Source organism: Leptopilina boulardi, unplaced genomic scaffold (genome assembly GCF_019393585.1).
Source record: "Leptopilina boulardi isolate dan_hultmark-lab unplaced genomic scaffold, ZJU_Lbou_2.1 LbouV2_32, whole genome shotgun sequence".
NCBI classification, from domain to species: domain Eukaryota; kingdom Metazoa; phylum Arthropoda; class Insecta; order Hymenoptera; family Figitidae; genus Leptopilina; species Leptopilina boulardi.
The window spans coordinates 237,594-265,557 of record NW_026137885.1 but is presented as its reverse complement, the minus strand read 5'-3'; the positions used below and the strand labels follow the sequence as shown (position 1 = coordinate 265,557).

The window sequence follows — 27,964 nt, the reverse complement described above, 5'->3', positions numbered from 1 at the left end:
TCTGGGACATTAAGTTTGTTTTACAACCTTAAAGTTTACTCTAAAACCTTTTTACCTTTTTATAATCTACTTAAAAGTTATTTTACAACCTTTTTGAGAATTATTTTACAACCTAAAATTTAATCAAAAAACCTTCAAGGTTGTTTTACAGTCTTATAGAATACTTTACAATCTTGATGGTTATTGTAAAATATTCTGGGACATTAAGTTCGTTTTACAACCTTATTGAAGGTTGTTTACAACTTTAAAGTATGTTTCAAACTTATTCAATGTTATTTTACAACCAAAAAGTAAGTTTTACAATCGTGTTTCTAAAACTTTTAAAATTATTTTACAAATTTAAAAAATAATTTACAACCTTAAAGTTTACACTAAAACCTTTTTACATTTTTAAAAATCAACTTAAAAGTTATTTTACAACCTTAAAGTCTGTTCCAGAACCTTCAAGTTTATTTTACGACCTTTTTGAGGATTACTTTACAATCTAAAATTTGATCAAGAAACCTTCAAGTTTGTTTTACAATCTTAAAGAATACTTTACAACCCTGATAATTATTGTAAAATATTTTGGGACATTAAGTTTGTTTTACAACCTATTTGAAGGTTATTTTACAACCTTAAAGTTTACTCTAAAACCTTTTTACAATCTACTTAAAAGTTATTTTACAACCTTAAAGTTTGTTCCAGAACCTTCAAGTTTGTTTAACAACTTTTTTGAAAATTATTTTACAGCATAAAATTTGATCAAGAAACCTTTAAGGTTGTTTTACAGTCTTAAAGAATACTTTACAACCTTGATAATTATTGTAAAATATTCTAGGACATTAAGTTTTTTTTACAACCTATTTGAGGGTTATTTTACAACCTTAAAGTTTACTCTAAAACCTTTTTACCTTTTTACTATCTACTTAAAAGTTATTTTACAACCTTAAAGTTTGTTCCAGAACCTTCAAGTTTGTTTTACGACCTTTTTGAGGATTACTTTACAATCTAAAATTTGATCAAGAAACCTTCAAGTTTGTTTTACAATCTTAAAGAATACTTTACAACCTTGATAATTATTGTAAAATATTCTGGGACATTAAGTTTGTTTTACAACCTTAAAGTTTACTCTAAAACCTTTTTACCTTTTTATAATCTACTTAAAAGTTATTTTACAACCTTTTTGAGAATTATTTTACAACCTAAAATTTAATCAAAAAACCTTCAAGGTTGTTTTACAGTCTTATAGAATACTTTACAATCTTGATGGTTATTGTAAAATATTCTGGGACATTAAGTTTGTTTTACAACCTATTTGAAGGTTATTTTACGACCTAAAAGCTTGTTAAAGAACTTTGAAATTTGTTTTACAACCTTAAATAATAATCTACAACCTTGATGGTTACTATAAAACATTGTAGAACCTTCAGGTTTACTTTACAACCTTAAAAAATATTTTGCAGTCATGAAAGTTATTGTAAAATGTTCTGGGACATTAAGTTTCTATACAACTTATTTTCAGGTTATTTTACAACCTACTTGAAGGTTATTTTACGCAATCTTAAAGCTTGTTATAGAACCTTGAAATTTGTTTTACAACCTTAAATAATAATCTACAACCTCGATGGTTACTACAAACATTGTAGAACCTTTAAGTTTGTTTTACAACCTTTAAAAATTATTTTGCAACCTTGAAGGTATATGTAAAATATTTTGGGATTTAAAATAAAAAACATTTGATCTCGATTTGAAAAGATGCAATTTTCGGAGATGTAAATATTTTTTTCAAATCACGTGCAATTAAAAATAATGGAAATTAATGTTTATTAAACAATATTCAAAGATGACATCTTATAGACAGTAAAATTAAACAAGTATCGATATAGTGTTAAATTTATTATTATAAAAGCTTCTGTTTTCTATTGTTCTTAAAGTTGTTGAAAGAGACAAGTTTATGTGGCATTTTCCTTATAGAGAAGCCGTTAAGCGTTATGAAAATACCCGTAATATTAAGGCAGAGAATTATAATTTACATGACTTTTATGATACAGGTAGAGAACAATCTGTTATATTGGTCCATTAAAAACTTGTTTTCTATTATTATCGCATTATTTCTAAAGTCATTAAATATTTGAAGAAGAATTTTAAATGTGGCATTTCATTTTTTTTTTTATTGTTTATTTAACTGTTCTTTTTTTTATTACACTCTCGGGATGGGGGGGGGGTAGTTTCGTTGAATGAAAACTTTTTTCTATATTAATCGAAAATGTAGATAAATTATTTTGTAGCATGTAATTAATTTTATTTTATTCCTACGTTATTTATGGTAATAATTTTTTTTGTATATAGGTTTAAAATTTCTAGTAAGTTATAGTACTAAACGATTGAAAATGTTTGAATTGTCATAGGTCAGACGAATGTAGGATAGTCGTGATGGCTTTTATAATGGGTATGCAACAACAGCCTCAGGCAACATCACAAGACACTGTTGATTATTCTGGCTACTTGCAATCGACCCACAATCGTCAAATTCACAGCCAACAACATTTGGAGAGACAATCACAGGGAAATCAAAAATTATTAATCACTGATATTAATTCCAGTGTCACCAGTACCAAGGGCTTACTAAATGGTCCCGGACAAAATAATTGTTTTCTCAACAGTGCTGTTCAGGTGAGTGTCTATTTCTTCTTTCGAAAAATTTATTAAAATTAAATAAAAAATAAAATTCAAATTATCCTCAAAGGAATAATAATAATAATAATAATTGGAAGCATTTTCGTTTTCTTCTTCTCAGAGGAAGTGAAAGGAACCGTTGCCGCCTCTTGATAGGCAACCCGATTCTCTTGTATGTGAATACGCACTTTTTATGTTGTATTATAATATAAAATTAAAAATCAGATTTCTTTTTTATTTCAGAATAAAATTTTTCTGTCTTCATTTAAGAATCCAACAAAAAATCATAATTTTTAATATATCTAGTCTAATTGATATTGTTAATTAATAATTTTACATTCTTTTTTATTTGGAAATTTTTGATAAAAAAAAAAAAAACGTGAAAAAAAAGAAGAAGAAGAAGAAGAAACTCAATTTTTCACCTTTTCAGTGACATTTTCAAAAACCCTTGAGATTTAGTCAACGACCTCGGAGATAGAAATCGTAAATATTCATGGCACCTAAGTGACAAGCGACGTTAAAAGTCCTCTTCAGAGAGCGCTAATACTGCGCGACTCCATTGCGATCCTAAGAGTTTACAACTATATTCTCTTTTTTTTCACATGATGTGTAAAGAGTATATCTCTATATACATTTGCTAAAGCCACAAAAACTTTTAAGAAACGCTAATGATTAATTCATATTTAGACAAAAGAGGTACGGCATTATTTTCTATCCTTGACTTGACAAAAAGCTATAAAAAAAATTTCGTGAAAGAAATTTTTAGCTGAACAATAATAAAATTCAAAATTCAATTTTATTGAATATTTTACAACCTTAAGGAATTTTTTTCAACCTTAATATATATTTTATTTTATTGTTTATTCCACAAACTTTGTTAAACCTTAAAATTTAGTTTACATATAGTCTTAAAGTTTGCTTTGGAACCTTCAAGTTTGTTTTACAACCTTAAAATTTGTTTTAGAAACTTAATGTTTGATTTTCAGCCATTAAAAGTTACTCTAAACCATTAAGTTTATTTTGCAACCTTAAATTTTGTTCTAGACCCTTCAAATTTATGTTTACAAAACCTTGAAGGCTATTATAAAAACCTAGAACCATTAAGTTTGTTTTACAATTTTAAAGAATACTTTACAACCTAGAAGATAATTGTAAAATTTTCTAGAACTTTAAAATTTTACAACCTATTGAAAATTATTTTACAATCTTAAAGTTTGTTACGAAACCTTCCTTTTTTTTACAATTTTCAAGAATACTTTACAACCTTGAAGGTTATTATAAAAACCTAGAACCTTTAAGTTTGTTTTACAATTTTAAAGAATACTTTACAACCTAGAAGATAATTGTAAAATTTTCTAGAACTTTAAAATTTTACAACCTATTGAAAATTATTTTACAACCTTAAAGTTTGTTGCTAAACCTTCCTTTTTTTACAACTTTCAAAGAATACTTTACAACCTTGAAGGTTGTAAAAACAAATTGTCTAAAACTTTTAATTATCATAGAATCTTGAAGAATATTTTACAACCTTATCGAGAATTATTTTACAATCACTTAATTTGTTTTACTTCTTTCTCCGATATTTTACAACCTTAAATTCTGATTTATAAAATAAAACTTATTCTATTAATTCTTATATGTAAAATTAATTACAAAAATCGAATAATTCCCATATGTATAAATTTTATGAAAAATAATAATGTGTGAAATAGTCAATTATTGAGAGTTAGATATCAATAAGAATAATAATAATCTATTGAGAGGTAAAAAGCGCAAAGAATTTCCTTTCACTATGAGACAATAACAATGGGCTTTGTGGTGGTAGGCAAAAATTGAAATAAAAGAAGAGGAAAAAAAAGAGACGAAGAAAGGTCAAAGAGGCAAGGGTACTTTTGACCTATAAGATTTTTGCTACTTGACAGAGTGATTCACATGAGGCACGCGTAGTTGCCATGTTATGTGACACGTGACAAGACTCTTTCGAACATTAAAATGAACAAAAAGGGTGTGGAGAGTACTTTGTGCAGTGATTCGAATAGAAAGTATATATATATATATACCATGGTCGAGGTCAACTCCAACACAATTCAAAAAATATTTATAAAAAATTTTATTTTATTTATTACATTATTAATTATAATTTTAGGAAAAAATAATTTATATATAAAAAAAAGAAAATTGGTAAAAAATTACGCTCACAAAATTTATACGAATTTTATACATTCAATAATTACTTTATTCACCAAAGAATATTGATTTTAATATTCATAAACTGGAATCACTGTGAAAAACTTGTTTCTTTCGAGTTTTAAATTATTTTTTACCTTATTTATAAATATAAATATAATTGCTTATATATATTCTCTAAAAAGAGTATAAATATGTAAATGAATTTAGACTTATGTGCTAAAATTTAATATACATGTATATATTTTAAATATAAATATTTAAAGTCAATATGAAGATTCACGCTGAGTTTCATCGATTTATTAAATTCGTTTCAATATATTTTGAAAAAAGTGGGTCATTATATTATAAAAGCGAAACTGAAATCAAATAAATAATGTATATAAGTGTTGAAATTTCTTTTAAAAAATAGACGGTTACTGCATTGATGGATTTAAATATTTTTTAATATCTGGTTTTTTGTTAAAACCATTTTAAATTATAAAATTTTATTTTATTTTATTATATATATATATATATATATATATATATATATATATAATATAATATATAAAATTTTATAATTATAGAATTAAATCAAATTTTCAATTTGGAATCTAATTTCTTTAAAATAGCTATAATTAAGAAATTATAGCAGCATTTTTATGTAGATTATTTATTTGTTTCTCAAATAGTGGCATTAATGTAAGTGAGTTTTAAATATATTCTTATATAATCTAAACGCAATGCAAAAAGCCTCTTAAAAGAAAATAAACAAACCTTCACATTTTGTAGTCATTCAGTTTGAGCTTTAAATATATATGTATACCATAAATAATGTATATCGGGAGCATTTATTCTCCTTCTTTTCTGCGAGCTTCAAAATCCCCCCATAAGCTGCAGGATAATCATATATTCGCTATACAACTAATCTTGTTGAAAATTCTTTATTTTCATCTTCTTGATACCGCATGTTAAAAAATTGTATTCAAAAAAGAAAACCAATATCAAACTATAATGTATAAGCATAAACTTTATATTTAGAATTAAGTCTCTCTATGTCATTTAACTAAAACAAACATCCGTTTGAAACTCATTAACTTGTTGAAATATCCGTATATATTCTAACATATAAGACATATTGTATTGAAACTTTCAACTACAGGAATCAACTTTATATATATATATATATAAGTTGAATCATTTATCTTCGACACTTTTCTTTTCAACTATATCCAATAATTAATATACCTAGACAATATTGATTATTCTAAAATGTGTTGTAAACAGAAGGAGAATAAATTGTTTGCAGGTGCAACTAATATTGGATAATGTGCAAATGATGCTTTTAGAACTAATTTTCTTGAGGTATAGAATTTAAAGTCATTCAGTTCTATATAGATTGAAACCACTAAACTCGAAGAGCCGCGCGCTATTAGTGGCTCCGGGGGCTCAACATAATAATTGTCCGGAAACTTTAAACAATGATCCATTAGAGATGAATTTAATAATCTCTAACTTCTTTTCACAAAAATTATCATTCAATTACATAGCATTGTTTTCTACTATTATTTTTTCAATATTACTTTTTATATACAAAGGTATTTCTATATAAAAACCAATTAGTATAGTCTTCTCCGTAAGATTAGCGTAATTTTTGAAAATAATTTACTATCATTTATACCTTTTATTGAAGAATGACTACTGATGTATATAACGTATATCAAGTATTTCGTATATATATAATGGACACAAAAGATATCGAGATAGGAAATGTAATGAAATCAGCATATATTGAAAAACACCTTCAGTGTGCGCAGATTTTCATTTAATTTTTGAAGGGAGTGTCACAGATAAGAGAATATCCTTTGTGAAGCTCGAGAATGAGAGAGGAAAAGGACAAAGATCGTAGGAAGTTCTATTTCAAATAACTCGACGCGTCCTTGAAGTGAAAAAAACGAAGAGAGCACTTCATTGTGCGAGTAGGAGTGTTCGTGCTCATCGTGCCCTCGAATCATTGTACCACACCCACACGCCTTCAAGAACATGGATTACGTGTCCTGCTCACTTTCCTTATTTGACAATCTAATATCAATTATAACACATTGAAAACTGTTTTTTATACTCGAGCGTTTATTTGACACTTCTTCTTCTTTTTCTTCTGATGGCCCCCTTCTTCTTCTTCTTCGCCTTTTAAATCGGCTTCTTCTAATTCTGTTTTCTTCTTTAGCTTCCTCTTCAACTTTTATTTCCGCTATTTGTTTCTCTACATTTTCTATTGCTGCCTCTTCTGCTGTTTCTGATATTTCTTCCCTTTTTTCTTCTGCTGTTTTTTCTGTCTACACAATTAGAAGCAGCAGAAGATGAGTCTTGGTCTGCTGCTGATTCTGATGTTTCTCCTTTTGTCTCTTCTACTTCTATGCTTCTAATTCTGCAGAAATAAAAGAAGAAGAAAAGGAAGCATAAACAAAAACAGCAGAAGCTGATGCTGCTCCTTTTTCTTTAGCTATTTTTTCTTACAACACCTCTTCGCCTGCTGCTGATTTTGATGTTTCTTCATTCACTTCCTTTTCTTATGCTGTTTCTGCAAATGGTTCCTATTCTTCTGTTTCTGTTTTTTTTGCATTTAGTTCCTCCTCCTCTTCTTCTATATATATACTGTTTCTGCTATTGGTTCCATTTTTTTCTGCTGCTGCTTCTCCTTCTGTTATTTTTGCTCTTGTTTCCTCTTTTTCTTCTACTGTTTCTGAATTTTGTTCCCCTTCTATAGTTCTGATGCTTTTGATTCCTCCACTTCTTCTGCTGCTTCTACTTCAGCTTCTAATACTTTTGAATTCTATTCTTTTGCTGTTTCTGCTTTTGGTTTCCTTCCTTCTGCTGCTACTTCTACTTCTGATGCTTTTGCTTCTGAATCCTCTTCTTCTACTGTTTTTGTTTTTGGTTCCGCTTCTATTTCTGCTCCTTCTTCTGCTATTTTTTCTTCTACTGTTTGTGCTTTTGATTTCTCTTCTTCTGCTGCTGCTTTTCCTTCTGCTTTTTTTGCTTCTGCTTCTTTTTCTACTTATGCTGTTTCTGCTATTGATTCATCCTCGCGTCTTCTGCAGCTGTTTCTACTTCTGCTTCTGATGATTTTGAATCCTATTCTTCTGCTGTTTCTGCTTTTGGTTCCTCCTCTTTTGCTGCTGCTTCTACTTCTGCTTCTGAATCTTCCTTCTGCTGTTTCTGTTTTTAGTTCCTCCTCCTCTTCTTCTGCTGCTGATTCTGCTTTTGGTTCCTTTATACTTTTACTCTTTCTACTCCTGATATTTTTGCTTTCAAATCCTTTTTATCTTCTACTGCTATTTCTGTTTTTGGATCCTCCTATTCTTTTGCTTCTTCTTTTCAATTATTTCCTACACTTTTGGGTGTATTTTGTGTAAAAAATTGCAATAAAATAGTCTGCCTAAGAAAAATTGAATTTTTTTATGACGAAAAGTGCTTTATAGGTGGTAATAAAGGTCTTCCTCTACTCGGATCGGGCTGTCAATTTTTTCTACACTTTTAGGTGTATTCTGTGCAAGAAATTGCAATGAAATAGTCTGCCTAAGAAAAATTGAATTCGGCTGCTTTTTCTTTTTCTCCTTTCTCTTCTTTTATTTTTTATTAAACAAATAATTTTGTTAAAAAATAAGGTCAAGATCAAATATGAAAACCTATTATTTCAAGATTACTTATAAATAGTCAGCATGAAGGAGATTACATTTCAGTATCGTTGCGTTTTATTATGAAGAACAATCTTCACTATTGTTGTGGTGTTTGTTATACGCATACATTGAAAAACAAGAAAAGTTACTCAAGTACATGCTTATATATATGTATATATATATATTTTAGCATCTTATGAATACACATGTAAATAGGACCTCGAACTACAGTAGACATGTGAGAGACACACACGTTTCTCAGTCTCGCATCGTAGCATTTTCCCACACGTGGTTTCTTATAGACCTCTCTTTTTCTTCAAGATTGACTTGAATTTGCCGTCGTAACCCCTTTTGGTTCACTCCTCATTACAAGTCAAAGGGGAACATTAAAAAAAAAAAAGGTATAATATTTTTCGACAAATTTTTGTTGCACAATAAAAATTTTTTTTCAAATTTACGTATAATTAAAAAAGAAAAGAATATTTTTCAGTTTTATTGAATTTTTCCTCGATTTTTGGTTATATATTCACCTGCGACGATGAGTCATAGAAATTAAAGTAACTTCCGATAGCACCTGCCGAATCGCGTAGCAGGTTTCACTCGCCATTAGGCAGCACGCTTCTTATATATATACAATACATTGAGAGTATCAGACTTTGTCAGTTGAACTTGACTACACTCTCAAAGCATATGCCGTAAAAAAAAATAAGAAGGGGACGTGTCTTCCTTTATTGTAACCGAAATGAGTCCCGGATTCATGGCCCAGCGGCTTGTGACATCATAAGACACTCCTGATTGGCCGCACTGAGGTTTAACATTGTAATCGCTTTCTAAAGAAATGTATATGAATAAGTTTAATAACAAACCCTTAACAAAAGAAAGAAACGGTTTGTTTTTTGATGATTCCTTATTTTAAAATAAATTTTTTTTTGGCCAAAGAATGGTTTTTTAAATGTAATTTTTCGCGAGTCGTGTACCAAACATTAACTGATAAAATTGTGACATAATCTTTAAATGGGATCTTAAGTAAACAATATCATGAAAGAAAGAAATTCGACATGTGGAGTACGAACAGCTGTATAATATAGCTAATAGCACACGCCGTTCTTCTGTTTTTTGTCTTATATATATACGAAATCGTGAAGGATCGGGTCAGGTGCGAATCAGTTTCACAAAGCAGCTGTAAAGCTGCACCGCGATATGACCCTTCTCCTAAAGTTTATAGTGTGTCATCTCTATTGTTCGGTCCATATAAAAGACAATGAAGCAGATGCACTTAATGATCGAATTAAAAGAAGACACAAGTGTTGTCTAAAATATAAAACCTTCAAAGCGAATCATTTTACTATTAATTGCATCATAATAATGATCTAATAATTAAAACTACAATTTTTCTTCTCAAAAAGAGGAAAATATTACAATTTAATTTTTTGAAACTTACCCTTCGATGAACCTTTTGCTGCATCTGAAACAGAAATAATATGTTAATGTTAAATTATTTAAAAGAAATAATGGAATGCTATATATATATAATCAACAATTGAAAGTTATTTTTCAATTTCAACAAAAACAAAGACAAAAGTGTAGGTGGTTGGGAGACATTTAATGGATTTTTTTTGGTGAACCTAGGAAAACGTGGGAGGCCGTTTACATAGAAAGTGAATAAAATAAAAACCGCAATTCTTATTCTCTATAAGGTTCTCGAACCTTTGGTGACTCACCGTAAGATACAATATTGCCTTAATCGTGCCGTAACCGCAAAACACTTTATATGGATATAAATTCTCTTTGATCAGACCGAATCTATAAATTGAACTGTATAGAAACAATTTTTAGATTATTATACACATGTGATTTTCAAAAAAAGAAGTTACGTTTTTTTATTCAGTTTATATTCTCATCCGGAGGAAACGCAAACTTGAATCATAATTGTGAAAATCACAGAAGCCAACAAAAATACAATGTATAACAACATGATTAAAATGGAGCGATAAGAAATTATATATATATATATATACATGAAGTCAATTTAAATAAGATAATATTTTTGGTTAATTGTGCTTTTTAGTTATGGGTCTGTGGGTAATGGGTCTGACACGCGATAAAAGTTTGCAGACGTACGTAATAGTTTCTGGCGGCGCATTATTTATATAATAAATTCTTTGAATTTAGATTAATTCCCTATCCAGTGGGAGTATCAATAGCTGCGTGCAACGAGTACGTTCACTCACGATTTTGCAGAGTACTTATGGTGAGAAACCAAAGTCACGAACTGCTCGCGAACCTTGAACTCCACGAAGAGATGGCGTGGGTGCAGGAAACACGGATATATATATACGTACGATGTCACCGTCAGAAAATGGTTCTCAACCTTTTTATTTTTAAACCCTTTTTTTTCTGCATCCGTTACAATTTTAATGAAAATTAATTTAATTGAAATTCATTTAGTGATTACGATGAAAAAGTCACTTGAACATAATCTGAGGAACATTTGGTTCCTCTTCTTCCTCTGCTGCTTCTTCTACTACTGATATATGTATTTTTGCTTTTGAATCCTCCTCTTCTGCTTATTTTCCTTCAGCTATTTTTGCTTTTGGTTTCTTTTTTTTTGCTTCGGCTGTTTCTTCTTCTGCTTATGCTGTATCTGATTTTGGTTCCTCTGCTGCTTCTTCATATACTATTTCTGCTGTTGATTCCTCTTCTTCTGCTGCTTCTATATACACTTAATGTTTTTGCTTTTGAATCCTCTTTTTCTTCTCCTGCTGTTTCTGCTTTTGTTTCCTCCTCTTCCTCTGCTGCTGTTTCTTTTACTTCTGCCGTTTCATCTTTTGGTTCCTCTTTTATACGCTTATTTCTTTCTAAAGTATACTTTTTGAAAAAAAAATGCCTCTCTTAATATTTGACACAAATTGTATACAATATTTACAATTCAAATCGAAATTAATTATTAAAATAGCTTGAGCATTTGGAACAGAAATAAATTTAATAGCACAAATTTTCATAAATCATCTAATCTTTTTGACACCTATATGCATGTGTGTGTGTGTGTGTTGATCTTGAAATATGGAAATGTACTTGGAATTAAAATGTCAAAGAGAACGGGTTAAGTTGTTTGTCAGAGAACGACATTTTCTCTCAACGTTTCATTTCATATATATGTACTTCATTTTTGCCGCAGATTAATCAAGAAATCAACCTTCATTCGAGGTCGATTTAAAAATTTTTTTTCTATATAAAAACATCATTAATTAAATTACGTCTTTTTAATGTCCGACAAAAAAAAGTAAATTTTTTATATATAAGAAACTTATATGTGAGAAAAAGCTTTTCTTTTTTTTTATTGAAACAATAAAAAATAAACGATAATTTCTGTCGTCGTAAATTTATATATAGATCGAGTGTTGCGATAAACGCGATATGAGTTGTGATATCACTGATATGAATCGTATATAGTCTACTTTTTACCCCATTTCCGCTAAAGGAAGATACCTTCGAATGTAGGGAAAGCCTTTTGTTGAAAGCAAAAATAATTATACTTACACACAATGTTTCAACATATGTCATGTTTCTGTAAGTTTTCTATTAGTCTCCAACAAAAATATTATTATTCACTTGATTTATTCATTTTTAATAATTTTAATAATACAATGAAATAATATATGAATAATAATAACAATATTAATAAGAATTATTATTTAATTTTTAATTATTGATTTTTATTCGTTTATATATATATGAAAGTAAGTTTTTTTTTTTTTTTTTTAAGTTCTATTTACGAGGGTTTTCAAGATTTAAAATTAAGTGCACCATCGTTAACATTTACACCTCTGGCATTTTACTACAAAAGAAGACGATACTCGATACTTTCTCCTATCGTAAATTGTACCTTAAACCGAAGCAGATCGCAGGATGTAAAATATAAAATGTTCAGCCGCACTACCATGAACGAAGGCTGATGAATTTTTATTTTTACTCTTAAGTAGTTGGGCAGTAAAAATCAGCAAGTTATAAATTTACAAGTTGTTGAATGATAAAAGCAACTTTTTGATTTATATTGTTATCAATATAAAAATAATAATAAGATTTTTTTTATTTACAATTTAAGCTAAAAAATTTAGAAGAAAAACCATTTAATTTCTTATTAATAATAATTCGTTTTTGATTATATATTTGAATTGACCCAAATCTACATCTGCGGTATGAAAATTGAGAATAATTACGTGGTGAAAATATATTTATTTGCGCTCATGTGTGCAAAGCCACTGTTCTTAATCAAGAGAGGACATCCGCAATAGTCGAGTGTATATTTAATTGTTTCCGGAAGTCTTGACATTAGGGACAGTAAAGTCTCTAAGCAGGTGTTATATACGATATATATAAATACAAATATAGAAGTTACATTTTCTACCTAAATACAAATTTGCATGATTCACCTTTTATCATTACATCAAATCTCAACTTATGTCACTCACATTTTACAGAAGGTGGGGGGGAGGGAAACAGACATTATTCCTGAACATACTATTTGTTTCCTTATCTCTATATATACGTACTAAATGACTCAACGTCTAGATTTTTTGGTCCAGATTCCAAGACAAATATTTTTTCCTTCCTCTTAAAAATGCGCTAAGTTAAAAATGTTGTTAATTTTCTTTCTATCGTAAAAATTTCTTAGAATTACAAAAATTCTTTTCTCGAAGATGGATTTTATTGACAGTTTTATCATTTTTATTATTAGACAATTCTTATTGTAGTCTTATATATATATGATAAATTGACACGAAAATACTCATTCTTTTTCGAGTCATATCAATAATATATAGCTATAAATTTGAAAAATGTCTGAAACTCAAGATATCTGAAAATTCGATGTGGCTTTTTTTTCGACATTTATTCTCACTAAAGTATATTATTATTTAAAATAACTAAAATGTATAGTCCAACAAACCATTTTTTAATATGATTCGTTATTTTTTCAACTCTCATACACTGTAAAAAATTGAATTTTAACTCCCTTGGGAATGCTATATAAAAGTCCCACCCTTTTGGAGTTAATGCTTTACGAGTTAATTTTTATGCCTAGGGAGTTGTAGTCTTAAGGAGTTAATTTAATTATTAACTCCCTTTTTTGAGTTGATTTTTAACTCGAAAAATTTAACTCCCTAAATTTTTTTACAATGTATATATTTGTATAAGTTTTATGTCCAAGAAATAAATGAAGGGAACATATGTCGAAGGATATAGTGTGGGTGCTTTTTCTTTTCGGAGCGGAAAGATCGTAGAAATTTATTTTTGCCCAGGTCGAGCGTAACGAAGGTCAGTTTCTCACTGTATTTCCTCAGCCGTCAAACTCATACATATATATATATATATATATATACAAGTGTGACATAAAGTCATCTCCGTGTGCAGTAAATTCTCCTCTCTTTTTTTTTTATCCACAAGAGTCAATATAAGACACAAATCCTAATGTTATAATTGTTGGATGTTCGCGTGAGAACGATAGCTATTTTCTCACGTTTCTTATTCTTAAACTACAAACACTATATTTTCTGCCAATATATGCATTGCAGTTCATTCAGAAAATGTTAATTTACAAACAATTACAATAATCAGATCAGAAAATGAAACTGTTTGTAGAATTTAATTAACCAAGAGTATATATATAGTCACTGAATAATATATTAATCAGAATTATTCGAAAATATCAATTTTCAGTTTGATGATTCTAGAGTTTATTATAATTAGATTAAACTGATTTATATTGAGAAATGAATACAATAAGTGATTCGTGGATTAATGTCTCTCACGCATGTTGCACTAATTCCTCTACTTATACTTGGATATATATATATCCAGGTTACAATCTTCTTAGTAGTTATTCGTATCCGGATCAACATGTGAAATCAAACACTCATCGCTTCAACGAGTTCCTTAGAAGAAGTTACATATTCACAGGAGTCTCACTGGACCATAACCATCCCACTGATCTCAAGTTTTAAGGTCACGATCGCAATATCCATTCATTGGTTATATATATATTTATAATTGATTTCCCTTCGTGTGTTATTTGTTCCACTGCTAACTGATTTGTACCATCAAAATTTGCTGCACACTGAAAAAATTTTGGTGCAACAACTATCCCAAACGAAAAATTTCTATATTGCAGTTAACTTCATTCATATAAAAACTCATGGCAAATATTAAGGATGAAGTTAATTGAATATAGAAATTTTTCGTTTGGGGCAGCTATTGCACCAAAATTTTTTCAGTGCAGCAATTAAAAAAAAAGGTGGCAGCGATTTTTTTTTGTTTTATATTATTAACGAGCTGTGGCTTAAAAAAAATTAGGTATATATATTTTTGAGAATGGTTATAGGGAATTAGTGCACGAATTTTTTTTTCTTTCACCCACGATAAATTCTGATTGTGAGATAATTTTCTTTATTCTATATTTATATCATACATCGGTATTGCAAATGTGATTGCCTTAACGTAGCTATAATATCGTATCGAGCAATCGAATAAAATACACTCTGTTACCTGTGCTATTATTTATATATGTGAGGCGCTGAGGTGAACGTCACGTGCGGAAGAGAGTGCTCCACAATCATACTTAACCACCCACAAGAACAGCTTCTATAAAATGACGTTCAACTCTTGAAATAACCTCACAACTCTTATATATATATATATACACTGCGTTGGCGTAACCCATGTCCAATCAACAAAGAATTGCTCCTTACAAATGTAGATTAGTTACACAGGTAGTAATGCTCGTTTTGAACCAAAAATTTTTTTTTAAAAACGATAACAAGATCGTAAAATTAATTCTTTAAAACTGCCATAATCTAAAAATTCCACAAGGAAATATATAGAAATAATAAATCAAAAATTATCGATGCCTATTCACATCCCTTTTCTTTTCAGATAAAATCATTATAATCGCTATTATATCTTTAATTCGCAACGTGTATCGAAAATCACCTTGATTTGAAGGTTGGGAAAAAAAGGCTATAAATTTTTATTCAAATGCCTTTTGTTTCAATAATATATATATATATATATATGTTTATATACGGATGCGACCTTCATTACCTTAATTTTTCACCGATAAATACACCACGTGTTTCTTGCAAAAATTGATTGCAATAGCTTACAAAATCCAATCGATTATCATATATATTATATATAATATATTTCTCTCTTGAACGCGCGCATAGATAATCAGATAATATTCAATGAACCCATATATGTATTATAAGGCTTTCTCATTGCGCAACATTTTACCTCGCTCCTCTTAATGGCTTCCGATAAAATTTATTGGCTCGTGCCACTGCTGTTAATATCTATCGTCTAATATTTATGATATTCTTTCAAGATTGCAGCTTCTTTATTTTTTTTTATAGATTTTTACCATACTACAATAGATTGTACTATATGCATATTGTAATGTAAATTTTACTATTATTGGTGATACTGTGGATTATATTGTAAATTTTACTATACTTTAGAGTGTACTATATTATAGATTTTACTAATATCTATAATCAATACAGTAAAATCTATAGTATAGTAAAAATTATAGAATAATCTACAGATTTTACTGTACTGCATAACTGTACTCTCTTAATATGAATTAGTAAAAATGTTTACTAATTTAAATTAGTGACTCACTTTTTGCTTCTGAATTAGTAAAATTTTACTAATTCTTAGTAACTTTTATTAACAATTAGTAAAATTTAACTAATTCTAATGCAAAAAGTGAGTCACTAATTTAAATTAGTAATCATTTTTACTAATTCAGATTTAGAGAGTAGATTTTACTATATATACTATAGAGTTTACTATTATCTATAACCTTTACTGTAGTAATATATACAGTATAGTAAAATCATAGTAAAATTTACAGTATAATCTACAAATTTTACCATACTACAAAGTAACTTTATTTTCTTCTGATTTTTTGTTTTTCTAAAATCTATCACAGAATATATCCAAAACAGTATTATATATGATTTATTTTCTCTTTGAGGTAGTTTGGTATGCATTAATAAAAGAAGGACATACATATAATATAGGCAAAAAATAGAGAGAAAGAGAGAAATAGTAAAAGGAAATAGTTGTTGGGCGTGGTCGTGGAATCTATACGGTAGCGGTATAAAACCAAAGCAATGTTTATATTTGCGAGCAAAAGAGAGATAGAAAGAACATGAGAAAAAAAAAGATCAAACGAGTCGATGAGCTGGTTCACTATACGACCTGCGGCTTTAACTGCCGGTTTGATATAAGTATGCTTGCGCTCGCTATTTCTTACGGTTCTTTTCTTACTGACCAACTATTTGCGCATTCCTATGATTTAAGCTCATATAGAAAAATTCCCCTATATATATATATAAGAATAGGGTAAACTTTCATCATGGCGATTTTATGAAAATTCATAATTACCTTGAAAGTGTATTCTGACAATACATTTTTTTTTATTTCTTTCAACAGAATCATTATTATTATATCGCGCTACAATGTTTTGTTTAGTATATTCATAACAGGAAGATGGTATTTTTTGAATGATAAAACGTAAGATTTTTTTTTAATATACCTTTAGAAATTATCTTCACATATATTCACGATGATAGGAAATATCCGCTGTTTATTTGTTTTAAACATTTATGAATCCCGCTTATATATATATATATATATATATATATATATATATATATATATATATATATATATATATATATATATATATATATATATATATAAATATATATATATATATATATACATGGAATGATTAAAAGATTTAAAAATTTGATGATTTGATGTTTTAGTAATTTGTAATTTATTTACATTTTTCTTGAAAAGAATGATTGAAATTTTTGTAATTATATGTGAAAATAACTGTTTTTATTCCTCTCAAGGCTTTCATGTTAATTTGAATTCTTATAATATTGATGTGATATATAATTGAGTTATGCTCGCGCAAACAGATGAAGAAATTATTTCTTCGATATAAGTATAAAAAATAATTGTATTTATTTATAGCATGTTTTGTGTATTTTTCTACTAATTCATTTTATATTATTATTATATAATTATATTTAAATGTATAGAAGAAATTTGCGAATTTTTTTTTTTTTTTTTTTTTTTCACAGCAAACTTTGTTTAAAGTAAATAAGTTTTGTGGGATTTCTTAATTTTTTTTTTTTTACACGGCAGAGATAATTTTTTAGCAGGTCTATAGAAAAATATTTTTTAGTAATCTTTCGTTATCGCATCTGTGTAATATTCTTTTTCGTCTTATTTCTAACCACTGATCATTAAAATTTTATTATATATATATATATATAAATAATTTTTAGAATTCATAAAAATATAATATTCAAAAATAAAAAAAAAAAAAATTTTTTGCATTTTTCTGCAAAAATTGTTTATTCTTTATAAGAAGGAAAACTAAAGTTTTGATATATATAATTCATCCTTATTTGTTGTGTAATGAGAACGTAAACTGTTCATAAAAAAAAAAACATTAAAAAAAAAGAAATCAGGTGTTTCACAGCTAAGTTTATTTAAAGAAAAAGCCACTTGAAAATTAGTTTTCATAGAAATTCCTTTTTTTTTGTTCTATGAGAAAATCACTGGTTCTCTCTAAACCAATTGCAAAAAAAAAATTTAAAAAAAAAACATTAAATGGATCATTTATTTCTGACCGGAAAATAATGTTCTTGTTAATTCTCGTATATATTTATAGTTAAGTGTATAGTACATCAAGATTGTTATATATTGTCTCGAATTAAAACGAATTGGTGGTATTGTTTCTATCATTATCTTATTAAATTCTCTTAGCATTATCATCATTATCATATCCTTTAATGAGAATCACTTATTTTATATATTCGATTCAATACAGTACGCATATAGTAATTTAAATTTTAATTATTTCAATTACCGGTATTTATTTTTGAGAAAATAAAATAAATTTTTAAACATAAAAAATATATCACACAATAAAAAAGAAATAATAAATTATTTTTCACGCGATTAAATTAAATTTTTAAATTGAATCTGATTATTTGAAAATGCTTATTAGAGAGAGAGCACGAGCCCATTAAACTCTGCTATAGCCAATAAATGTTCGCTGTGTGCGCAATGATATCTTTCAATGTAATTTCGCTTTATCGAGAAACTAGAATTAATTTAACAGTATATATATATATATAAACTGGTGTATCAAAAGATTTAACGAATCTTGTTCCATTGTCGTTGGCTAAAACTTGACTCATAAATAAATAAATAAAAATAAAAAATAACTAAAAAAATATATATATATATATTCAGGAAACAATTGTTTTTTGGTATTGTGCATCTCATATATATATATATATATATATATATATATATATATATATATATATATATATGAAGGTTACAATTATACTCTTCTTTCTTGAGTTACGACTTTGAAAAAAAAATCCATACCATTTCTAACAAAGTTGAAGAAACTCATAAAAGAACCTATTTATGAGAATAGTAGATTTTTTTTTTGCGTTAAACTGAAAATAAGTTTTCTTCACCAAAGTCTATTTCTTCCTCATAGAGAAATGGAGCTAAATAGTATATTCAAAATTGTAAACGTTTCTTCATTTAGCTTTTATGGTTCTTTTATGATCTCTGAATTAGTTGAAATTGGTAGGTCCAATTTAGGTTCGCAAAATGGTATAAAAAAATGATTCAATGTAGGCTTAAAGTAGGTCCAATCAAGGTTCAATGCAGGGTCAGAGTATAGGGTCAAAATAGGTGCAATTTCAGTTCAATGTAGGTTCAAAATAGGCTTCATTACATTTTTTAATAATTTGACAATTTTTATATTTTCTTCATTAACAAATTTTTCTTTTTTTTGTTACAGGTGAGTTTCCTGTAATTTTAAAAAAAAACCTCTTCTCAAAAAGTAAGTACTAAATAACCAAAAAAAAAATTTTATAAGAACTAATCAATTATAAACACCTTTATAAGAATGCGTTAAAAATTTGATTTTCATTAAAAGTAACCAACATTGTTATTAGTGATATTTCTTCACCTCAACCAATTTGCCGCACACATACACGCATGTTGGCCAAAGAAATAATCTGCAGATATTTTCCTCTATAGAAGTCTTAGAAAGAATCTTCTTTTACCAGTTGGAACATTGTTGTGTCCAGTAATGACAATAATTTGGAAAACTCTCGAGCCACGTTGTTTTTTTTTTTTTTATTTTTTTCATTAGAGCTCGTGCCTGCACCACTTCAGGTAATTCCAGGCGCTGCTATTTTCGAGGAACGCTCTCGAGAGAAAAGAGAATGTTCATCTCGTAACTCGTAAACCGCGAGACTTAATGCGTGTTTCAAGCTTCAGCTTCTTTTGTTGTGGTCTAAGTTTTCTCAGTTATTGACGCTGTATATATACCTATATCTTAGGTTGCCTATATGTATATATACACGAGATAAAGAATTTGCTACCCATTTTTCTCGCTAAGAATTTATTTTCCTTTTTTTTTGAACATCGATACAGTTAATAATTCAAATCGATATTATACGCTGATTATAAAATATAGTTATTATATTTAAAATAACGGAATTTTTTATTTAAAAATATTCAATTTCTTAAGAACGCTTTTTTAACCCTTTAAAGGTTGAATTAATTTTCAGATTCGCTTTTTATATAGTAGATGATTAAAAAATTAACAAGATGGTAAAAAAAAATTTTGAAAAATAAAAATATAAAAAATTACCGACCTAGAAATCTACCTTACCGACGGATGGTAAAACAGTTTATAAAAAGTTGATAAATTATTCCAAAAAATTTCTTTACCATCAGTTGGTAAGGTAGATTTCTGCATCGGTAATTTTTGTATTTTCAAAAATCTATTTTACCATAAGTCAGTAAGGCAGATTTCTATGTCGGTAATTTTTTATATTTTCCTTTTTTAAAAATTTCTTTACCATCAGTCGCTAAGGTAAATTTTTGTTTCGGTAATTTTTTATATTTTCATTTTTCAAAAAGAACTGTTTTACCATCAATCAAATTTTTCAAATTCAAAATGGAAATATTAAAAATTATCTATTTCGATTATTTTTTCTGTTTTCTATATTCTATATCGATAGATGCGAAATTCTTAAGTAAAACTAATCTTCTTTTTATGCGCAAGACACTTCCTTTCGCGAATGTTTTTCTCCGTATAACATAATTTGGTTTCAGAAGCTATACTATATATATAACGAAGGGAAGACATTTCCATTCAAGTTGCAATGCCACTGAAACGGAGGCCAGTTTCCTCAATTTCTTTAAGGAAATGGTCTTCCCTGATAAATCTACTGATCTGTGTCCAAAAAAAAGAAAGAAAAAAGCTCAAGACATAAAAGACAAGGATCAACGGATTTTTACTAAAAAAAAAAAAAAAATATACTGAGACTTATTTTTTTGTTTAGAAAATTGTTTAAAATTATTCTGATACAAATAAAAGTTATGCAAATAAAAATTGATAGAAATAAATATTTATTGGATAAAAATTTATTATAATCAATTTTTGCGCCATTATCTAGGTTTTTGTTTTACATGGTTGGTAATTTTTATTCTATTGTTTGCTTTCTAACTTAAAAATTCTATTTTGTGAATTTTAATTAAGCTTCTAAATTTTTTTTTTTTAATTAAACAAAATTTTTTTTTTCGTCTTTCTCTTGTAATAAAGCGAGAGTTTGTTTTTCAAATTATTAAAGTACTTTTTTTTCTATTGAGGATATCCGTGCGCGTATGGAAAACATATACATTTATAAAATTCTGCTCGTGGGAATCGTGAGAGATATATATACTGCAACAAAAGTTGGCAGAAGTGAATGATGGGAGCTATATCATAACTTCATAGAGACTATATGCTATGGTTGTAAAACTATACATACATATATAAATTTTTCTTTTAGAGCAATTTTTGTTGTTCAATTTTTTAAAACTTCATTCCGGTTTATTTTACTTATATTACAGTAGTAGAAATTTTTTTTTACCAATACCGATAAAACTATATATATCGCACAAACATATAAACATTGAAATGAAAATCATACTCCCTAAATTTTAAAGGATAAAAATTTTAATAGATACAAATTATAATAATACTAAAAAAAGAAGCAAAATTATTAATTTTTTTCGAAATGGTAATATAGAGATTTGTGACCAAAAAAAAAACAGAAAAGGTCTCTAAAGAATCATTTAAACTACATTTAAGTGTGGAAAATAAAACAAATTCTACTTAAATGGAAAATAATGTTACACTGAAACAAACTATTAAACTATTTTAAAGATGCAATTTGTTGTGGTTTATATATAATATATATATTAAACCTTGAAGTTTCACTTAACATTGTGTATAAACGTTTCAACTGCAAAATTGAGCATTTCTCTTTTATAAATATGCTTGCGCGTCAAAAGATAATACGACAGAGAGAAACATTACTCCTTTTCAGAGATGTGATTTCGTCCATGCGAATACAGATATAATAATAGGAATACTGCAAAGTCAGTTATAGTAGTATTAGTAGTAGTAGTAGTAGTGGTAATGTCAGACCTCCTGGAAGTTGCAATTCAATTTTCTCTAATGGTCATAAAGGGGAAAATTAAACTGGGGTCATCCTTATATTACTCTATCCACCGTGTATACACATAGGACTAATTGCAAATTGGAAATTATGATTCCAGACACAACTTTATAATCATATATAGTACTTTTTTCATTATTAATGTCTGTTTCCTTAAAGAAAAGGGGAAAAAAAAGAAAATTTACGTAAGTACACAAAATTTTTACCACAAAATGAAAAAAAAGTATATACACTATACAAATTTTGGTGCAGCAGCTAAAAAATTTCTATAACTTCAGTCATATAAAAACTCATGAATAGTTAATTGAATATATTTTTCGTTTAGGTCAGCTGCTGCACCAACATTTTTTCAATGTAACAATAAATAAAGTAAATAATAAATTTTATTAAAATCATCATCAGAATATTTTTAATTTTAGAATAAACGTTTTCATTGCGTAGAAATTAATTATGAATGCAAACAAATCATTTTTGCCATATAATTTTAAAAAAGAGGGGAAGAGAAAAAAAAAAGAATTGTTAGTTCAATAAAAAGGTGGTGAAGGCGCCAGACCAGTCGGAGACGATACAACTCCCACGTCGGGTAACCACCGTGTCTGTAAAGCCTCGTTACACCTTGATTAATTTGTAATCATACGTTTACGGTTTCCCACTTTTTTTTTTTTTTTCTCTCTCTTTCTCTTAAACTTCAGGTAATTTCTTTCTTTGTGGATTTATACTGATGTTCTTAACGCAAATGGATAATTAATTTTGAATGACTTGTTTTTTGTAAATTAATATTCATATAGGTATAGTGAAATTAAAATCTTAAAAGGTGAACGTCCCCGAGTATCAGTCAGTTATAATATATATATATATATATATATATATATATATATGAAGGAAAACGTTATTTCTCACGCTATACATATGTAGGAGATAATATGATAACAGTAAAGGTAGAATAGATTTTTATAACTTTGGTTTTTTATTTATTTTTTTAGTTATCTCTCTATTATTATTAATTATTCACTAAAAAAAACAATATTAACGTCTGTTAATGCCGTGAAAATACCAATCGGCCAAAGTCACATTTGTTAAAGACGTGAAAATAGATAATTGGCTAAAATCACGTCTTTTTACGACATAAAATAAATATTTTGCTAAAGTCACGCCTGTTAATGGCGTGGTACTAGACAATCGGCTAACATCACGTCTGCCAACGGCGTGACAATAGACTAATATCACGCCTGTTAACGGTGAGACAATAGACATTTAGACACATTCATGTCTGTTAAAGGCGTGATACTAGACAATCGGCTAAAATCACGTCTGTTAATGGCGTGACAATAGACAATCATCTATATTCCCGCCTGTTAACAGCATGGTAATAGACAATCTGCTGAAGTCACGTCCGTTAACAGCGTAATACTAGACTAAAGTCACGTCTGTTAACTACGTGATAATATACAATTGACTTAAGTCACATCCGTTTACGGGCGTGATACTAGACTAAATTAACGCCTGTTAACGGCGTGACAATAGAAAATCAGCTAAAATCATGTCTGTGAACGGCGTGATAGTAAACAATCGGCTAAAATGACGTTTGTTAACGGCGTGGCAATAGAAAATCGGCTAAAGTCACGTCCGTTAACAGCGTGGCAATAGATAATCGGCTAAAATCACGTCTGTCAACGGCGTGAAAATAGACATTTGGCTAAAGTCATAAAATTCGATAACGAATGTTTTTAAAATTTCTATTTTTAAGACTTTTAATATATAAATATATATTCATATACTGTTATCCTTGGCCCTTGATCCACTTAAAGAGTGCAGCTTGGGAACTGAAATCCATGAAGATTGCAATTACAAGGGAGACTTACATTATCTTTCCGACATAAGATAGCCAACAGTATAGAAAAAAAAAAATATATTCATCGTGGTAGTTGCCTATGCTAACTATCGTGTGTGGGTTAAGTGCGGACTTGATATTAAAAGCACACGTGAAGCGCCAGATCCCACGTGGTTCAGTCAGCGTGACCGCGCGCGTATATAGTAAAGCAATAGTAAAAGAGGAGAGAGAGAGAGAGAGGTTTGGTTGAAGGGGCTGCTGAATGGTGCGATGGCTCCCGAAAGGGGGAAAGTGGGGGAGGATGTTTGAAACCGGAAGCCGTCACCGGAACCGCTTCTCCTTGGCTGATGGTTCACATGACCACTGCACTAACGTCGAGGTCAGGATAATTTCCCTGTTGTGTGGTGTCAGTGCAGGTGCCTCAATCTGATAAGAACTGATTCACACAGAAAAACTCGTCTTCTTTTTCTTTTCTTTCTTTTTTTTTCGTTAGGTTACTCTTATGTAATTTTTCATTTATTCATTATTCAAATATTGATACGAATATATCAATTTATTATATAATATATATATATATATACGAAATATTCCCAACAAAATTAATTTCTAAATAATTGCCTTTATTTAACGCCAACACTAATTTTTAATTTATGCGAATTTCTTTCTTTTTTTTTGGACAAAATTGACATGTTTTTAGAGATGTACTTATTGTATTGTGTTTCTAAACAAACAAAAAAAAAAGAAAACATGTCCAATTTTTATGTATAAACATCTGGTTCTGAATTTATGAATATATGAATATATTTCATTGCTGCGTGCACACACCTGGTAAACAGGAATCGTGATGCGTTTTCAATATTTTAACTGCTAGCATCGCAATTCTGATTTAACAGCCGTTTAGTTTGTTATTTTGGACAATATTTCTAAATTACATATTATATTATGTAAATCATAAAAATTTTGCGATATCATTTTCTTATTAAATTTTCATATATATAAGAAAAGTTAAATTTGAGTCGAATAAAATTTTTTCCTAATAAATATGGATTAATAATTAAGAAAATAATATATGAATAATAAATAATATTAATTTATCGTAAATGGGAGAAAAATTAATATTAAATGGCAATAAAAGGGGAACCTCAAGAGGAAAAAAAAAATGTTCCGAATCATTGAACATTGGTGAGATTAGATGCAAATATCAAACACCTGACCTCATTCAATTTTTTTTTTTTTTTTTTTTTTTATCAAGAATCTGAGGCAATTTATGGGCCAATTCTTCACAAAGTCATTACTTTTTAAAATTCTCACATCAAAGATATTCACCCTTCTTTCTTTTTGCATATATATACTATACTGATGTTAAGCGAAGGGCTCGCATGTAATGATCCGTATACGAAAGTTCTATCATGCGTAAAAACGTTTCGGTAAATTCGATCTTGGGCAAAGGTTGCTAAGTAACAAATATTTTTGTCTGGGTAACGCGCACATATTGTTTCATTTCTTCGAGAGAAGTAAAAATAATCTCAGAATTCTATAAAATTTAAATTTACAAATAACCTGAATTTTTATAAAAAAAATAATATTCTTATTTTTTATTTATTTTCATATAATTATTTTTCTATTTTTATTTTCCATATATTAAAATCTCGAATTAAATATAAAATATATTTCATTCGAGTTATTAATATACAAATTTTTTTTTTATTTTTGAAACCAACCTTTCAACGTTAATAATCTCATTATAAATATAAGCTATGAATCTGTCAATTTTTATTTATAAATCATATTTTCGAAAAAAAATTAAATAACTTAATAATGTTGTTATTGCGATAATAATCAGATCATGTTTGATCATCAACTAGATATCTTATGGGGTAAATTAATGCTTATATATGTTCATTTATTAATGCACTTGACTAGATTGTGGTTACACCTGCTACACCTGTCGATTCCTCTCAATCAAACTGGAACAGTTTGTCGGTTATTGAACTTTTAATTTATAACTAAAAACAAAAAACAATTCTCGTTTTTCTTCGCATTCCTCATTTCTCGCCTTATCATTTTGACATCATTAATTCCCTTAATAAACAATTAATTCTGTATAATATTTGTAATAATTACAAATTTTTTTTTTATTTTAAGTTAAGATAAATGTTAAAAAAAACTTTAATATTATCGAAAAAAGTAATATTTTTTTTAATACAAGGTTAAAACTGATTTTTTTAAAAATGTAAATCGATTACCGGCACAGAAATCTACATTATCGACTAATGGTAAAATCAAGAAAATGATGATATAAAAATGACCGACATAGAGATCTACAATACCGACTGATGGTCAAGAGGAAGAATTTTTTTAATTATTGAAATTTGTTTTACTATAAGTTGGTAATGTAGATTTCTATGTCGGTAAATTTTAAATATCACATTTCCTGTTTTACCATAAGTCGGTAATGTAGATTTTTATGTCGGTAAATTTGTACATCAGCATTTTTCTGCTTTTACCATCAGTCAATAATGCAGATTTCTGTGCCGGTAATCGATTTTTATTTTAAAAAATAAGTTTTAACCTTATATTTAAAAAAATATTACTTTTTTCGATAATATTAAAGGTTTTTTTTAACATTTGTGATCCCCCATGTTTAATATTTAATAATTGCCATACGGCATCAAAAAATAGATAAAATTTGCTGTAATTTAGAGCTTTATTTAATTAAATCTATTCTGGCAGAGAGGGGGGTGTCTTTTTGATAAAGAATGCCTCATATATATAATAAATATATAGTTTAAATATCCCCCTATTATAATTTAAACTTATTTGTCAATATCAAAGTTTTTAAAAGAGAGGGGAAAAAAATTGTGGGAATGAACAAACGGTGTTTCTGCACGCATCATTGTCAATAAATGCGACGCGGTTTATAATCCCGTATATATTTGAAATACAATATTATATGCACATCAAACGTAATGCATCCCTGGTACGCGCACGCTCGCGCTCACTCCACACGTGTAAACAATTCTTAATAGCTTTAAATCACGATGATAAGAAATACGATGCCAAGAATTGCAACTCGACGATGTCGCATTATATTCGCGATTGTTTATTCACTTATATATATAAGCATATAACGCTTCATATACAACTATTTATCATGTCTAAAATGATTAAAATTCTTGTCTATACTTTAGGCAGAAGTCATTTCTTTTTTTAATTAAAAAATATCATCTGTGATTTATTAACTAATTATTATTATTATTTTTTTAAACAAAATGCTATTTTCAAAATTATTTTTCATAATAGAATTACTTTTTGATTTCAAAGAAATAAAACTTGAATTTAAATTTTCATCATAAAGGGTCCGTAAAAAAGATAAGTCTCACATTTTTATTAGTATGTGTGAAGTGAATGTGTAAAATGTGCCATGCGTGTTAAGTTTCCAGCTGTGCGTAGTACTACGTTCACTATAGTATACACACTGTACATGTATATATATATTATATCCTTACATCGTGGACCAAGATGGCGGTTGTTCGGGTCAACATCCTCTCGGTACGGATCACCAGACAGTAGAGATCTCTAGTGAGAGAATGAGGAACCCTTTTTCTCTGTTCTCCAACTTGCACGCATTGTGTTCGCGTCTCACATAATCTCCCGCGCTCTTGATTATTATACACATACACACCAGCATCCAAGATACAGACCACGAGGTACTGTTTTCATCCCTATACATTGTTTCTTATTCACAACAAAGAAAATTTTCTCTCCAACATCCATTACAGTCATTTATTCTCGTTTTATGCTTTTCAGATTTAACGCTTTATATCAATTAAATTTAATGTTCAATTTTCCAGGGGAAAAAAGTCTCTTTTTTTCCAAAAAAAAAAAAAAAAAATAATAATTTACTGTATTTATGAACTAAAAATTTTTTACTTAAAATCATTTGTTTGAAGAAAAAAGCGAAAAAGTGTTCATAAATTATTTTTTTTATAAAAGTG

General features: G+C 28.2%; 1 protein-coding gene and 1 long non-coding RNA gene across 2 annotated transcripts in view; one reads left to right on the top strand and one right to left on the bottom strand.

The window, feature by feature from the left end:
• Positions 1–27,964, top strand: part of LOC127284249 (uncharacterized) — a 102,282-nt gene that overhangs the window by 33,973 nt on the left and 40,345 nt on the right. Inside the window, exon 2 of the mRNA XM_051309602.1 lies at positions 2,391–2,655. Within this exon, the coding sequence (XP_051165559.1) occupies positions 2,416–2,655 (240 nt within the window). The 5' untranslated portion in view covers positions 2,391–2,415. The remainder of the gene's footprint in view (positions 1–2,390; positions 2,656–27,964) is intronic.
• Positions 9,949–27,964, bottom strand: part of LOC127284251 (uncharacterized) — a 60,465-nt gene continuing 42,449 nt past the window's right edge. Inside the window, exon 5 of the long non-coding RNA XR_007843457.1 lies at positions 9,949–9,972. This is a non-coding gene — a long non-coding RNA (uncharacterized LOC127284251). The remainder of the gene's footprint in view (positions 9,973–27,964) is intronic.